The sequence below is a fragment of the Crinia signifera genome, chromosome 1 (genome assembly GCF_055691185.1).
Source record: "Crinia signifera chromosome 1, ASM5569118v1, whole genome shotgun sequence".
NCBI classification, from domain to species: domain Eukaryota; kingdom Metazoa; phylum Chordata; class Amphibia; order Anura; family Myobatrachidae; genus Crinia; species Crinia signifera.
Window position 1 is genome coordinate 182,173,483 of NC_139217.1, and position 18,125 is coordinate 182,191,607.

An 18,125-nucleotide genomic window follows, 5' to 3' on the forward strand; every position below is an offset into this window, starting at 1 on the left:
TATGGTTTTGCCCATTTTCCAAACAAATTTGTACTGCAATCAGATCTGAATAAGGGCCTTTGTCTCACTATTGTGCAAGTGCTCTGCTATATAGTCTTGCTGCAAGTCCAGTCATTATATGGCTTTGTTTCGGGTCTGGACAAGCTGGCATTGTCCAGATCACACCCCCTATTGTCCCTGAGACTGCGGTTCTAATGAGTCTGGGCAGGCAGGCGGGCCCTGCTGAAGGGTTCGTGGACCTCTAACATCACTGAGCAGCCACACAACCACTGCTGGTGCTAAGTGCTGCTTGGCATAAATAAGTCAATAGCACAATGTTGGGCCTTAAATCCTGAGATCGGCCTCCCTGCATACAAGTGTCCCATATCACATTAATCTGCAGTCTCCGTGTGCATCCTAGCAGCATTGCATTGCGATTAAGATGCATTAGCAGATGTTAGTTGAGCCGCGCAGAACCTGGTGACTCACTCCAGTCATGGTCGAGCTGCATGGAGTATTGAGGCTTAATGTATGAGGACACATCTGTACTTTTCAGGTTATGTTCAGCCACTGGCTTATCCACATCCCGGTGACAGTGCTTTTTCACAGTTGACAACTTTTCTCTGTGTCAGTAGTACAGGTTATAATATTCACAAAATGTTATTAAAAGAAGTAAATCTTGTTATGTTCCATTTGCAAGATTGTAATTCTTATTCTGTGCTTAGCCCTAGGATTTGTTTAAAACACCCTAAGAAAAATTCCTCTTAAAGCAATGATGAAATATCTGAGTTTTACAAGTAAAATCCTGTGCCAACAGTAAGGAGATATGTTTGCCAAGAAGGTTCATTAGGATTCAGCCTACCCCAATAATCACTCAGCATCCCAGTCAATAACCTGTGAGTTCACAGCTTTACAAGGGATTAACACATACAGAAGTGGTTTACTTAGGTCAAAGACATAAGCATGTCCCTGTACGATAATATGAAACGGAAGCTTTTAACTCCATCAGCTGTCTGTTTCAAGAAATAAATGCAAGTACATTTAAAGATATACGTATAACTGAGGACAAATATTTTTTTTTTTTTATGCTTCTTTAACATATATTTTACATTATAATGTTTAAGTGAGCTGCATTGCAACAATAAGTTCTTTAGTTTAAAAAGCGACACAACAATGACATGTGTATCGTCAAATGTGCTGACTATGGACCACCGGTACTCCGATAGGGGGGCAAGCGCAAAGAAGCCCCTTATTGCACTCGCCACAGGTTCTATTCTCCCTCTATGCCCCTGTCAGTCAGGACACCAACTGTCAGGCATTTGAACAGTTGGGATTCCGATGTTGGTATACTGCCCGTCAGAATCCCGACGTCAGTATATCAACATCAGTATACTGACTAACATACGATGTTATCCAGCACTAAGTCACAACTCCTATGCAAAGACCAGACCCTCCGGCTCGGGGTAATAAGGAATGTGTGAGAGCATCCCATCTTCTATTCAGTTATTATGAAAAGCATAGAGACTGGAAAAGCAGCATTCTCGGAAGTCAAACCGCACAAGCACTTCAAGGATCTATATAACATTCAATGATCTATAGTAGTAGTTTACAAAGAGCCTATTTGATGACATTCAATTTATTTTCCCTAAATGGGGTGAAATGTATCATAATATGCCAGTAGAGCCAGATGCTATCTCATCAGTTGAAAGCGACCTGCACCAAAAAAAGAAAAAGAAAAGGGAGACCATGTACCTGATACATCAAAGATTCATAAAATGTAAGCTGAGTACACACTGAGTACTATGTAGCTCCATAAGGTGGATCGGACTGGTACAGTATATCGTTTAGTGTGTACGATCAATATGCGCCCTCTTGTGGTCACATTCACTGTTGTCAGGTTTGATGTGCTGCACATCACACTTACCAATATCGCTGGCAATTTGGTGAAAATCTTGCAGTGTGTATGCCAAACTCGAAAACAAAGTTATTTCGGTCTGATTTGACGTCGCACCAGAACAACCAAGGCTGTTCCAATGCGTACAGGAGCAATGATAAATTTTAAGCAACCGAAAAATGTTATATACTGTATTGTCCTGTCTTTAACATAAACATGCGTATAAGGACCTAAAAAGACATAATGGAAAAAAACTTAAAATGCACCCAAATGGCCAGTTTGAAATATTGAATATAGTGATCAATATGTAGCCAAATACATTTAAACATGAGATCAAGACCATTCTGGAACAGAACATACGTTGCTTTCAGGAGTCTGTGCTGCTACAGAGTATCAGCAGCTCCTTGTCTTATGGCTGAGGTTCAGATTCAATGTGCATGCTATATGTCAGCAGGGCAGTATGGGGTCACTGGTCTGGTACTGTGAGGGTCCAGGTTTGAATAAACTGGTATATGGCTTGAATAGTGTGGCGAATGGTGCAATCAGTCTTTAGATGGCATTCCAACATGTGCAAGCAGAGCTGCCACAATTACATAACACTACTATGCTTAATCACAATAGCAATCAAAAGGAAACAATACTGAAATGCTGAGTTAATCAGGCTTTTATATGCTACTACATAAAACAGTTATACATCAAACACATGAAACAGTAATAATCACTTCTACAATTAAATAGTGCACTGTTAATAAACAAATATTGTCATTTTTATTTTTGCGTAAAGTTGCCATCCTTTTAGGCTATTTACACAACATTGCCAATTTGTGGAGAGACTGAGCACTTTGGAACACACATTTGCAAAGTTCTGTGTATGCTTTTAGTGTGCTTTGCACCAAATGTGTTTGTACTGTAGTGGTTGAGATTCATTTTTGATTGTTGTAATAATGAAATTAATCTGTGTCGTTTAACCGAGATTATACAGATGTGCTCTCTCAATCTGGAATTAATCCTTTTAAATTTACTTCTGATGGCCTAATCTATATCAGTTCTGCTGAAGGCAATTTGCCAGATATGCAAGCCACAAATACTAAGTGCAAGTCTTACCGGTGCAAGTTCATTTTAATTTGCATTATGACTTCTTATACTTAAGCATTGTACTATGTTCACTGACCACTATTCATGAGCTATTCAATCTATAAAAAAAAAAAAAAAAGTTATATCTTATATAAGTGAGTGGCAATTAATTCTTTAACTCTCGTTCTATAATGTTCATTGAGGCTGCAGAGGCGTGGGTTGCCTGGGGATACACCATTAGTTCAGTGGCTATGGAGTATGGTTGCCCAGGAGGTTAGATGCTTGTTAATGCAGCCATGGTACTGGGGGTTGTTGGTTGGCTGGCTGGGGTAGCTGCACAGAAATGTAGGTGGGGAGGGCTGATTTGTCTGGAGGTATCCCCTAATGGTGCCCATACATGGTACAATAAATGTATGCGTTATGGACTAGATCGCGATGTGATCCAGTTCAAAAAGTATGTGCAGCACATACTTTTTGAGCTGTGCGATGGGATATGGGCGGGAGCTCATATTGCACACAAAAAACCGCACAGTGTATGGGCACCTTTAGTTATATGGTCATGGGGGTCGGTTTACCAATGAGGGGGGGAAGCTGCCGAGTAACTTGGCTGCGGTAGGGGGAGGAAGTAAAGTTATTTACTTTTTTTATAGGGACAGTGGTCTGGTGCCTTCACTTTCATACTGGCTCCTAGATTTTACAAAGCCAATTTAGATAAAATCTTGACCGATTGTATGTAAATCGGCCATGTTTTGGGCCATTTCGCTGCCCTTTTGATGCAATCCCGAACTGATGCGCGGCTCCACGGGTCATTAGATCTTTTATGAGATCCTACCTGCTACAGGTAGGATATCAGAAACGACTATTGTAGTGGGTGCAGGTCGCGATCGGATCTCGATTACATCAGGTGCTTTTCCTGTGATGGTCGTTGGCGGCTCCTTCAGCTAGTGAGCGGGTCATACGTTCCTGTGACGACCCGCTCATGAGCAGGATCGTCCTGGTGTGTACCCAGCATTAGAAAACATGCTTGCTTTGTATTTAAAACCTTGGAACAGATCAGAGTAGATAACAGTATATATGAAAAGAATTTAAATGGCAAAGTAGCATTTATCATTTAAGTCAAACAATGTTAAAAGTGAATTCCTTGTTTGGTTTACAGGAGATAAGGTATAGATAACATCAAATAACTAATGTCCTCAACTCTGAGACTTAAAAACCAAACATCTATTCATGATTCCAAGTACATTTTACATTCAGAGAATTTAAGACTTGTTTCATACTCATGGAGCCCTTGATTCATGATATTTGTATCAGGCACTACTAAGTTTGCACATTCAGCACTAATAGGAGTGATAATTTAAGAATTCCAGAGTCTCATGAGAACTTTCTCTGGAAGGATATCCATTGCTTGTTGAAAGATTTAATAACACAATAATACAGATTAAAGCAGTGGTTCCCAAACTGTGCTCCTAGGCTCCCTGGGGTACCTCAAGCCACTTGCAAGGGTGCCTCGGGTTGGTCGTCCAGGACCAATTCAAATTATTTATGATCAATTATTTCTGGACAAAACCAGTGCTGGTGGCTGCCAATCATAAAATGTGTACAATCAGAGCCAAACCCTGCCCTTTACCACATAACTGAACCTAAGAAGCACATATAAACACAATCTACTTCATTTGATATATATTTTTGGGGGCCTAGGGGTGCCGTGGAAAAATTCTGATACTCTAGGGTGCCGTGATTAGAAAATGATTGGGAACCCTTGGTTTAAAGGATTATTAGAAAAGAAGGAGATGACAATAGGGATTTATAATAACAATATTAATTTTATGGAGAAATTATATAGATGGGGTCGCATCTGTGAAATCCTCAATGTAAGCACCATTTGGTGTCAGATCTTCTTACTATTTGTAAAATTGTCTTCTGGATTGAAAAAATATGTACTAATGTGTTGAATAAAACCATTTTTTTTTTAATTGTGTGTAAATTCTGAGGTGAAAAGTACAGAGGGTGCACATCTATTCTTTGTTTTTTTCTATATCTATTTCTGGTGCCTTTAGTAACAGCAAGGTATGCGATGGGACCCGATTTTCGGGTCCTAAGAGCCGCACTGTTCAATTTTAATATCGCGTCGCATCGCATGCGATGCGATTTGTAATTGTACAGGCACCCTGATGGGTGATTACTATGTTAAATGCACCCCCATTGTTAACGCCACCCCCACTATCAATGCCAACCCGAAGCCTGGCGAGCGCAGCGAGCCCACGAAGGGCGGCAGTACGCGTCCTCCGACCTTTTAATACCCCCACTATTCACGTCCGCGTGGAGTTGATTTTATATAGTGTGGTGAGCGCAACGATCCACCAAACCCGAAGCCTGGCGAGCACAGCGAGCCCCGCGAGGGGACGCGGAATACATGTGAAGTAATCCGCGTCCGCTCGCCACGCTTCGTGCTCGGTGGCTCGCTGTGCTCACCACACTATATAAAATCAACTCCATGCCGACGTGGATAGTGGGGGTATTAAAAGGTCGGAGGACGCGTACTGCCACCGCTCGCCACGCTTCGGGTTGGTCTTCATAGTGGCGGTGGCGTTAACAAAGGGGGTGCATATAACATAGTAATCACCCATCTGGGTGCCTGTACAAAAAAAAAATTGTTTTGATCGCATCGCATGCGATGCGATCAAAACGATGGCATAAGATTAAAATCGTGGGCGCCGTTCTAGGAAACAAGTACCTATTTTTTTATTTTTAGCCAGGAATACGAGATTGATAAAGACTCCATACCATGGACTGGCTCCCAAATGCTTATGCCTACTGTGACCAACTTCTCCATCTTTATTCTTCAAACCCCATAAAAGGTTCAAAAACTACAGAGCACATACCGTAGTAACACGTGTAACCAGATTGTACAAAAATGTTTGGAAATAAATTCCATCCATACAGTATGACGATTTAAAAAAATAAGGATTTTGTTCAACTTTACACATTATTTATCTATGTGAAATAATTCAAAATTTTACATACTGTATAAACTGCGGGGATAAAATAAGATTTTCAGTATTACATGATTATGTGCTCAATTCATTCCAACCTTCTCCATCGCTTGGCCATGCACTAAAAGTCTTCCTAACTAGATACATTATGTTGACAGTTATGTCAACATGTACTGTATATTGACATGCAATATAGTTATAACATGCTGATGCATCCATAATGTCGACATTTTCATCTGAGCATCAACATTTTGTCCATGTCAACATTTGAGATGTTAAACATAACATTTAACATTCTGAAGACTTTGTGAATGCATACATTATGAGACACAATGCACACGAGAAAAGTCCTGACTGTCATAACAGAATTGGGATTGGCTAGCCTAAATCAGATGAGAGGTGTGCACTTATTTCAGGTACATTATTTAGCTCAGTAATATAAACCTACACTTGAAGTATGGAGATTTCCACTCATGCTGATTATGAATAATGCCACTGACCTTCTGTTGGGCTCACTGCTGGTGGGAGTTTCTCCCAATCAATGGTCTTGGTTGGGCAGGGATGAGAAGAAAAAATTGCCTCAATACCATTCTCCTGTACAAAAAAAGAGGTTTTGGTGAATAGTTATCAAAAATATCAGCGAATGTTATGTAAACTGGTAAAGGAACTATATAAACCAACTGAATTACCTTATTGGAGTCAATAGTGAAAAAAACATTATCTTTAGCCTTCCTGACTAAATTTACTAAAGTGTGATTTTTTTTTTTTTTTTTTTTTTTTAGAAATGACAGATATAAAGGATAACAGCTAGAATCATTTTGGTTGATATGGGCAACATGTCTCACTTCTAAAAACTCACACTTTAGTCAATTTTCCCTTTTGAATATAGCTCTGGTTTCTCTGGCTAGAATCATTTTGGTTGATATGGGCAACATGTCTCACTTCTAAAAACTCACACTTTAGTCAATTTTCCCTTTTGAATATAGCTCTGGTTTCTCTGGCTTAAACTGATTTGCCCCAATACTCAGAGAAGCCTTGAAAGAGGGCTTAGGGCTTACCCATGTATTTGCAAATATATGTAACCAAGATCTCTGAATCCTACTACCATGGGGTTTTTTAGGGGTACATTTATTAAACTCGGTGAAGTGATAAAGTGTCTGGTCATTATTAGTTCCTACCTGTCATTTTTCAAACCAAGCCTGTAACTTCACAGTTAGGAGCTGATTGGCCGGTGATAAAGTATCAGCCACATTATCACTTCACCAAGCTTAATAAATCTGACCCTCAATCTGGTTACAGATATATTTCAGTGAGCTGGGGGGAAACATTTTTTTTTCTTACTCAGTACTAAACCTGCCTTTCATGCACCTGAGTGATATCACTTACCCCTTCTTCATTCTTTTGAGTGTGTTTCCGGTACTTGTTTCCTAGCACGGCGCCCACGATTTTAATCTTATGCCATCGTTTTGATCGCATCACATGCAACCAGATCGCATGCGATGCGATCAAAACTATTTTTTTTTTAGTACAGGCACCCTGATAGGCGATTACTATGTTATATGCACCCCCATTGTTAACGCCACCCCCACTATGAACGCCAACCCAATGCGTGGCGAGCGCAGAGAGTCCACAATGGGCGGCGGTACGTGTCCTTCGACCTTTTCATACCCCCACTATCCACGTTGGCGCGGAGTTGATGTTATATAGTGTGGCGAGTGCAGCGATTACTTCACGCGGATTACTTCACATGAATTCCACGTGCGCTCGCCACGCTTCGGACTCGGTGGCTCGCCACACTATATAAAATCAACTCCACGCCAACGTGGATAGTGGGGGTATGAAAAGGTCATAGGACGCGTGCCGCCACCCCTCGCGGGCTCGCTGCGCTTGCTGCCTGTACAATTACAAATCGCATGGCATGCCATTGTAATGGCATGTGATGCGATATTAAAATTGTACAGTGTGGCTCTTAGGACCCGAAAATCGGGTCCCATCCCATACCTTAATTAGTGGTATGCGATGGCATAAGATGGGCAACATCCCATTTTCAAAAGAACTCCCATCTTAGTAAATTATCCCCAAAGACTCTAATATGCACTTGAAGATGTGTATGCAACTCACAACACAAGCAGAGTTTATTAAAACTATTAGATCTGTCCACCCACGGAAATTGTGTTCAACTCAGAATCAGGATCAGGCTGTAAGTGTTTAGGAGCAGTGGGCTATATATGATATCCAAATCCCATCTTCTTTATGAAGTCATTAAAATACCTACCAACTGTCCAGTTTAGTGGTATACTAAAGTGCAGGTTTACAAAAGTGGAGATGTTGCCTATAGCAACCAATCAGATTCTGGCTATTATCTTCTAAAAGTTGGTGAATAAATGATAAAGTAGAACCTGATTGGTTGCTATGGGCAACATCTCTACATTTGAAAGCCTTGCTTCAGCAAATATACAGTACCCTAAGGCTGGATAGTTCACAACTGATGTCTCCATCTCTCCAGTCTTGTGGACCATTAGGCTGTGCATTATATACAGTTCAATCATACTCTACATGCCATGGTGTACGCTGCTGCTGCGACAGGTGTTTATAAGAGAGGGGGTTAGGACAGAGGGCAATCCAGTGTGTTGAAAGTGCTGGATCACACTTTCTTCTCATGTGACTGTCAAAATTCTCCTACCTTAAAAGGCATATACACTATGTGCATAGAGAAAGTTTTCATGTGTATAGAGCAATTTTCCATCACAGACCAGCATGCAGTATGTGTGCAGAGAGCGTTTCCATTACTATGGTTTGTACGAGGTTTCATATTATTGTCCTTGTAGATTTCAGCTTTCTACCATAATACACTTGCAGTGTGAGCCGCTGTCATGGTGTACCTTTTACTGTGTTTACTTGAATGTGATTTTGTGGGAGTTTCAATTCCCATCAAATGCGCAGGTCACAACTACGCAGCCAAAGTTCCCTAATATTAACATTTATCTTCCTAATCCAATATTTATTTTACTGTGTTTCAAGTTACAGCCAAAAAGTACATTGGTGGAAAGCAAGGAATGCAGTGCACAGATTGCTTTCATTAGCAGCTGGTTAGGAGTTGTGATTTAACAAAACAAAGAAATAGAACTTCTGGTGTATACACAGGTCAGAAATCACGGCTCAGCCATAAACCAGACTTGAAACAGATTCAACGCTTAGGAGCCTTTCACTATAAAAGGCAGCATCAGCCCTACTTCTGTTATAAACACTTCCAGATTAATAATAATAATAAAAAAATGCTCCTTGGTTTTGAAGCTACTAAATTCAGAAAGTGTTTGCATCCCACAGATAAATGTAATCCTTTCAAACAGTTCATTTTGTAAGACTATGGTCTTACAATATGAAGCATGTTGTGATTCTCCAGTTGTTGGTCCATGACTCATGGGCGTATATCCAATGCGAGGATGGCTTGTTTTTGGCTAGGATCGCCGAAAACAAGCCATCCTCGCCATTAAACCCTCTCGCTCTATATGTTCCAGGGAAATTCTCCCCCCGAACGGCGAGTTACCTCGCTAATGCAGCGAGTCCGTAGCATATAGCCATGAGCTTCGTCATTTTGACGGCCGCACTTGCCGTTTTCACCTTGCCTTTAAGAAACGGAGCAATGGAAACTGCGAATTCTGGGGGGGGGTGTTGAATACTGAGGGCGGGCTATGACGGTGAGCAAAAGGCACTGCTCGCTGTCATAGCTTCATAGCTTGCCTGTTTGGCATTGAATATACCCCATGGAAATACATCTCCAATTTTGCAAACCATGCACAGGTAAGTAACACTTCTAAATCACAGAAAGAGAGCTATGCCCTGAAAATGTAGATATTATCCTTTAAATATATAAATATAAATCCCTTAGGCACAGTCTTTCTTTTTCACACAATAAGACTTTTGCCTCAGATGTTCTTTATAGTAGTTTAAAAATAATAATAATAGAACAGTAGAGGGAGAACCAAACTTTCTTGAATTACTGGACCATAAAGTATTAGCTCCCCTTGGCCAATAGTTTCTTATTGAGAACAGGAAAAATTAAATCACTAAATTAAGGTGGTCATTCTGGTTGACACACAAAGCTGCGAAATTTACATCTTTGTGTGTCGTTTAAACGGCACCCGCATGAACGCCTGCCCCGTGAATGTCCCCGCATGCATGCCAATGGAGGTTTAGCATAAACCTCCATTCACAGCTTTTGTGCACAGAGGAAATCATTTGGTCACCAACCATTGAATGATTTGTATACTGCACACAGAACTATGGGGCAGAAGAGATAAACTGGAGATAAAGCGGAGAAAAGGTAAAAGGAGATAAAGCACCAACCAATCAACTCCCAACTGTCTTTTTCAAACACAGCTGATTGGCTGGTGCTTTATCTCCTTTTACCTTTTCTCCGCTTTATCTCCAGTTTATCTCTTCTCCAAGCTTTTTTTTTTTTTTAATTGGGTACATTTTTATTGAAACAAATGAAGATGAATGTACATCTGTATTATGAACAGGCAGTATTGTCATTGAACAATTACATCGATTTATGCATAGAGAGATAATAAAACATTTGCAAACATTCCAATACCAATCAGTCTCTGGGTGTTCTTTGTGGCAAGGTTAAGCGTCCATAGATGATGTCGAGCAATGTTTAATGGTAACACCGATGTACATATGTAGGTATCATATAATTTTTTTTTCCCCTTAACAAACTATCCCGGTACTCACGTTTTGAGTACCATCTCCCCTCCCACCAACAAATAGAGAAGAGATAAAGAGAAGAAGAAAAGAGAAGATAAAAAAAAGGAGAATTAAGTAAATCTAGGAAGGAGAGTTGTGTAAGCAAGTAGCACGCCAACCGCTGAGAAGACAGCAGGGTATAGTGTAATAATCATCCATCATCTCAGGTAGGTGGCATTCTCAATGTGCTGAGGTAGACGAGGATGCCGTGACACGGATCATAGTACAGAGGGAGGGGGGGGGGGGGGAGAGCAGGCGCCATCAAGGCTCCGCTTGCAGATGTTCAGCGAGCTGTATGTTTATGTTGGGGGAGCTGCGGGCAGGGCCAGCCTAGAGGAGGTCCATCTATCCCACTTAGCAGCATAAGGAACGAGCGAGCCCCTTGACCTGTAGGTAAACCTCTCGTGGCCCACAACTTCATTGACAAGCGCCCTCCAATGGTAAATATTCGGGCATGACACGTCGAACCATTTCCTGGCTATGAGCACCTTAGCAAGGGCAGTGAGGCAGAGGACATATTTATAAAATGGGGGTGAGTGAGACTCCTGAAGTCCCAAAGCAAACATGCAGTATCTCGAGTCAAAGGGGGGGAGTGACGGTTCAGTGAGGAGTACGTCGGCCCAGACCGCCTCCCAAAAGGCCAGAATCGGTGGGCAAGACCATAACATGTGCCAGAAGTCAGCGTCAGGTGACGCACATCTGGGGCAGGCGTCATCCGGTCTAAGCCCTGCTCGCAGCATGGAGACTGGGGATCTATAGGCTCTATGTAATATATAAAATGACACTTGTTGGTATTTTAAGCAGGGGGTGGCGTACCTGACCGAGTCAAGGATCTCGGTCCACTGTTCCCCATCCAGTTCCCCAATACTGAGCTCCTATTTAGCTTTAAGGTGGTCAAGGCTATTAGTGTCTGTTCGGCTGATAATACATTTATAAATGGTGGAGACTTGCTTTGTGGTGGCCAGGGACTGGAGGAGACTTTTAATTGGGGAGTCAGAGATAGAGGGGGGGGAGTCACCGAACTGGGCCCGGGCCGCATGCCTGAGTTGTAGGTATCTGTAAAAAGATCTATTAGAGATCTGGAGCTCCCCTGAGATCTGTTGGAATGTTTTAATAATGCCCGCAGAGAAGAGCTGTGAGATTGATGTGAGGCCTGCCCTCAACCAGAAACCATCGGAGGAGAGCTGTTTGAACTCCGGGTATGCCCTGTTGAACCATAGGGGAGTCTCCCCATCTACCCCATCCCAGCCGCATATTTTGTGGGATTGGCGCCAGATGAGTAGCGCCTGCCTAAAGAGAGGGGATAGAGTAGGCTTAAAGGGGGAGGAAAGAAGGAACTGAAGGGGGGAGAGGCGGGACCCCACACACCCGGCAAAGGAGCCCTCAAAAGTAGGGCCTGATCTCCCCATTATCCAGTCTGATATGTGTGCCAATTGGGCTGCGAAGTAGTAGAGCCTGAAATCGGGGAGTCCCAAACCCCCGTCCACCCCTGGCTTAGTGAGGGTCTTGATTGCGATCCTAGGGGGCCTGTTCGCCCATATAAAGGAGGAGAGGAGCGTGTTGATGGCAAGGAATACATGTTTGGGAATATAGATCGGGGAGTGTTGAAGTAGGTATAGATACTTAGGGAGAATAGACATTTTGATAAGGTTGATTCTGCCCATAACTATCAGGGGGAGTTTCTTCCATAGGTGTATTTTATTCTTTAATTCCCTGGTGACCGCATGTATGTTGAGCTCTACAAAGTCTGCAATGTTAGGGGTTACCCAGACCCCCAGGTATTTAAACCTGAGGACCCACTGGAGTGGAGAGGCAGTTGGTAGCCTGTCCGGTATTACGCCGGACAGGGGGAGTATACTAGATTTCCCCCAATTGACGAGGAGTCCCGAAAAGGTCCCGAATGATTGTATTATCCGCAGCATCTCCCCCAGGGAGGCCGCAGCATCGCTTAGGAAGAGGAGGGTGTCATCCGCATATAGCGCGACAACATCCTCCCGACCACCCAGGGGGACGCCCCGGACCAGCGAAGAGTCACGAAGCATGATCGCCATGGGTTCAATGGCAAGGGCAAATAGGGCCGGTGATAGTGGGCAGCCCTGCCTGGTGCCCCTGCCCAGTGGAAACGCCTCTGTCACATAACCATTGACTGAAATACGGGCCACCGGTGAGGAGTACAGCAGCCTCACCCACTTTATGTATTTAGGACCAAAGGCAAATTTGCGCATCACCTCCCAGAGATAGTCCCACTCCACCGAGTCGAAGGCCTTGGCAGCGTCCAGAGACACCACCACTGCCTCCGAACGGTCCGCGCCGCCCCCCTGCAAGTGGCAGAATAGTCTCCTAAGGTTACGAGTGGTGGAGCGGCCCGGCATGAAGCCAGATTGGTCCTCGTGTATGACTGAGGTTACTACCAAGTTAAGCCTGGTTGCAAGTATTTTAGCGAGTATTTTTACATCAGTGGCAAGGAGAGATATGGGGCGGTAAGAGTCCGGGAAGGAGGGATCCTTCCCAGGTTTAGGGATCACGACAATGATTGCCTCCGCCATGGACGGGGGCAGGACACCCGCCTCCCCCAGTTCGCCATAGAGTTGAAGGAGATAAGGGACAAAGTAATCTTTATATTTTTTATATATCTCCATCGGTATACCATCGCTACCAGGGGCTTTTTTATTAGGGAAGGAGGTTATGGCTGCCTCAATCTCAGCAGATGTGATGTCAGCTTCCAGCAGGGCAACAGATTGCTGAGAGAGGTGAGGTATATTGACCCCCGAGAGGTACTGAACTAGCTGTTGCGAGGAGTATGTCGCCCGGGATGAGTACAATGAGGAGTAGAAGGCCAGGAAGATTTGAGCAATCTCCGGCGTGGTATAATGTTCCTCCCCCTGAGGGTCACATAGTTTTTGTATGGAGCAGGAGGATCTTTCGTCCCGAGCGAGATACGACAAATAGCTACCTCCTGCGTCAGATTGGGAGTACCTGTTATGGGCCGAGAAGAGGAGTTTACGTTTGGATTTGTCGAGTAGGTGGTCAGTCCACAGTTTACGCGTAACGTCCCACCTCAATCTATCTTCAGGGAGGCCAGATCGCAGGTACGCAGCCTCACTCAGTGAGCACGCCCCCTCCAGCCTGACCTCCTCCTCCCGCCCAGCCCGTTTAATGTTTGCTATTCTCTTAAGGAGGGAGCCCCGGATGACTGTTTTAAAGGTCTCGTGTCTTATAACCGGGTCCCGGCATGAAGCATTGTCCTCGTGGAATCCGGACCACTCCCCCACAAGCACCTCATTGTCAGTAAGGAGAGTGAGCCAAAAGGGGTTGAGCCTCCAGGTGCTAGCGCCACGAGGGGGCATCAAGTCCAGTGTGACAGACAGGGGAGAGTGGTCCGAAATCCCCCTCTGGAGATACTCCACAGCAAGGGTTCTAGGAAGCAGGTCAGGGGAAACCATCGCAAGATCAATTCTAGAGAACGATTGATGACCCGGGGAGAAACACGAAAACTGCCTGTCAGTGGGATGTCTATGTCTCCAGGCATCAATTAGGTTCAGTTCAGCGGTAAGTTTAGCAAACGGGGTGGGCGAGGGACCAGAGGGGGGGGGAGGGCGTCCCACAGCCGACCATCTGTCAAGGGATCTGTCAAGAATGTTATTGAAGTCCCCTATGCAGGCCGTGGGGGCCGGCGGGAAAGAGGCAATAAATGCCACTGCCTTTCTAAGGACATCATTACTGTAAGGAGGGGGTATGTATATTGCTAATATATTCATAGTGGTGTGGTTGATATATGCCCTAAGGAAGACATATCGGCCATATTGGTCGATTTGATGATGGGTGAGGTGAAAATTTATAGTTTTTTTGATTAGGATCGCAACCCCTCTAGCATTATTGGAAAAGGTGGAATGAAACATATGACCCACCAAGGGCTTCTTGAGAGACAACGTTTTAGTGCCCGTCAAGTGTGTCTCTGAGAGACAGGCTATATCCACGCCATGCTTTTTGATCTCAGCCAACACCAGCGAGCGTTTGATACGGTCATTGAGACCCCGCACATTCCAGCCGAGTATGTGGAGGCCCGCCACAGCATTAGGGGGAGGCATAGATTAGGGTGGAGAGAGGGTAAGAGGGGGGGGAGCGCCCATCATCAGAGCACGGGGCAGACGCATATGTTCCCGGCCAAAGCGGGGGCATACGAGATATCGGGCACTGGCTCTGGTATAAGGGCCCACCCACCCACGACCCATCCCAGAAGCGATTGGTGGATATAAAGTCACGGTCCCCCACCCCCGGCCCAACCCGGCCACAGCACATACATTCAATCAGAATAGAGTAGCATGTCAGCGTACACAACCTTGCATTTATAGACAATAAGGAAAATAAAAAGTAGAAAACATAGTAAAAGATAGACATAGTCATCCAAGAAAATCCCAACATCCCATCCCACCCGGTATACCTACCAAACATTAGATATACTTGGATCCCTATAACAGTTAGAACTAAACTTGCCTAATTAGACTATGAACTGTGTTAACTACGGGGTATAGAGACTAACGGTCTACTATAAAAGATGAAACTATTTCCTAGCATATATTGAGCTCCTTTAAGTGTAGTGCATCCTGAGCTAAACGGATAGATTTATAAAGCAACAGAGCCCGACAAAAGAAAAGGAAAAAACGGTTAGGTGTCCCACCAGTGGTATATTAGGATCATTTTGCTCACGATAAGGATGTCAGTTCGGGTGCCGTGGTCTACGGTCCAGCCACTGCTCGGCCTCCTGGGGTGTGTTGAAGAAATGGGTGGTGCCATCCGCCACCACGCGGAGTCGTGCCGGGAATAACATAGAGTATTGCACCTGTCTGTCACGTAGTTTGCGCTTGACCTGTAGGAATTGGGCCCTGGACTTCTGGACGTCGGCTGCAAAATCCGGATATGCCGCCACCACCTGGTTGTCGATCTTAAGTGGGCCGCGTTCTCGGGCAAGCCTGAGGACAGCATCTCTGTCCTTATAATGTAGAAAGCGGGCAATAAAGGTGCGTGGCGGGGCCCCCGGCGGTGGGGCTCCAGTGGGCAGTCGGTGGGCCCTCTCCACGGTAAACTGTCGGCTGAAGTCGTCAGGGGAGAATGTCTCTAGCAACCATCTCTCGAGGAATTTCTCAGGGGAGGGGCCCTCCGCCCTTTCCGGGAGGCCAACAAAGCGCACGTTGCGACGTAAACGCCCCTCCATATTTGACATTTTAGACTTGACAGATGCCATTTGCGTGGTGAGATCCGCCACTGCTGCTTTTAGGGGGTTAGTCACATCCTCTAGGTCAGATATTCGGTGTTCAGCCTCCCCCCACCCGTTCACGAACCTTCTGCATATCGTGTCTGATAAGGGAAATGTCCGATTGCACCTGGCCCATTTTATCCATGACTCTTTGCTCGGTAGCTGCTATGGCCATGAGAATTTGCTGGGTGGACTGGGCTGAGGTTTCGGCAGGAGGGGGGTCCTCCCCCTCATTCGGGGATTGTGGGGAGCTGGAGGATTGTGCAGACTGTGCTGGGGGAGGGGGTTGGGAGCCCCGGGCAAATTTTTCAAGCCTGGACGCGGCAGTTGCTCCCCCAGTTTTCCCCATGATTAGGACCGCTGGGAGCTCGGATGTAACCAGTACGCACTAGGGGGCTGGGTATCAGTGTAATCGCAGCAGAGTTCTGGAACTGCAGTTGGACTGAGGTCAGTGTCACAGGTGTTAAAGGCACGCTTTCCCACCAGTTCCCAGAGGATGTCAGCCGTGAGGGGTGGTAGGGTCCCAGCAGCGACTTTAGAGAGCACTCAAGTCACAAGGGTAGGGGGGTGACCCTCCGGTGTGGGCAAAAAACAGGTGAGGGTGACACTTATGCAATATCAGAGAGCAGAGAGTCACTGAGTAGGAGGCAGATCTCCCAGCGCAGGTCAAAATGAATGGTGCAATATCAGAAAGCCAAAGTTACTTATTCAGAGTGCAGTTCCTCAAGGGGTGCCTGTATCAGGTGGCAGTTTCACAGTAGCAGTGTCCAGGGACAAGGTCACTACCTATAGGAGTGGTTATTAGAGTTGCTGGTATTAGGTTACAGGGTCTCAGAGATAGTGCGAGAGTAATGGCACTGCGTGGACTGGCAGCTCACACTGAGGACCCCAGGAGGGCCCACTATTTGTGTCTTCACCCACCAGGAGGGCTAATTGCAGGAGAGGTGGTGGAAAGGCAAGGGTGGTGGAAGGGCAGGCTGTGTCCCCAGTGCCCTGCTGATGTCTCAGGGGCTGAGTGATGGGTGGGCAGATTATGGCCCCAGCTCCTAGTTGGTTCTTTCAGGGCTGACAAATTTATGGGGTGATGGTAGGGCTCAGCGCTCACCCAGTGTCCCCAGGGCAGGCAATCCAGGTGGAGGGGAGCGGTGAAGGGGTAGGTTGTGGCAGCAGCGGTTGGTGGAGGTTCCCAGGCAGGTGGTATGGGGGGGCCTAGAGTGACGCCGTTCTCCTCCTCACTGCCGGACACACCGGCCTGACTCACCCGTATGCTGCGCCTCCGGGGGGGACCGCCACCTCCCGATGGGTCTGTAGCTGGCAGCCGCCTACTGGTGTCCAATACCGAGCGGGGGGACGAGGCCGCAGGCGTGCGCCAGTGCCGGGCGCCGGAGCTGTCGGGCAGAGAGGCGTCTTGTCAGCCGACGTTGAGCGGGTGTAGATGTGCACCCGGCCGCGGCGTGCACTCAGGGGAGAGGGTGCGGAGGGAGTCGGGCAGTCGGGAGCAGCCGCTATCCGGGCCGCGGCGGTCAGACAGGGGAAACGGCACCGACAACAGCATCTTCCTCCAAGATGGCGGCGGGCGCGAGGGAGCCGGACGGAGAACCAGACCTCCCACCAGCAGGCACCCGCGGCCAGAAGGAGCTCCCGGATCACGGCAGCAGGGTCCAGGGGGGACACAGATGAGGTATGGAGGCTCTTAGGGCTAATGGTGGCCCAGGATTTAGTATTTATCAGGATTAATGGGGGAGCTCGATGTGAACGCTTCTGTTCACATGCTCGGCCAAGCCACGCCCCCATCTCTTCTCCAAGCTTAATAAATCTGCCCCTAAGACTCTTTCTAGTCTCTTAGATCAGTGTGCTCCCTGCACATGAAGAGGGCAGGCATCTGACATCCCCTGATGTCAGCTGCACGCCCCTGCACTAGCATCATCACCGAATTACCATGGGAACGCCCAGTGTTTTAATGAAATGCTGGGCATTCCCATGGGTGCAGCCCCTCACCACTGCCCCACACCCCCAGCCCGCACTGTCCCATGCGAAGTATCTGCGACTATGCAAGTCGCCGTGTCTGTTTGCCCAGGGACCCTGCACATGAGCATACATCAGTATGCACATGCGGGGACTGCAAACATTGCTCCCCTGTGCAAACGCGCAGAGGAGCGATTCATTCAGAATGACCCCCTAA

At 46.0% G+C, this 18,125-nt stretch overlaps 1 protein-coding gene across 3 annotated transcripts in view; it reads right to left on the minus strand.

Moving 5' to 3' along the window:
* GSTCD (glutathione S-transferase C-terminal domain containing) overlaps nucleotides 1-18,125 on the minus strand; it is a 168,025-nt gene that overhangs the window by 80,488 nt on the left and 69,412 nt on the right. For all 3 annotated transcript variants that reach the window (XM_083178808.1, XM_083178790.1, XM_083178798.1), the window contains one exon: nucleotides 6,441-6,534. In XM_083178808.1, the coding sequence (XP_083034934.1) occupies nucleotides 6,441-6,534 (94 nt within the window). The remainder of the gene's footprint in view (nucleotides 1-6,440; nucleotides 6,535-18,125) is intronic.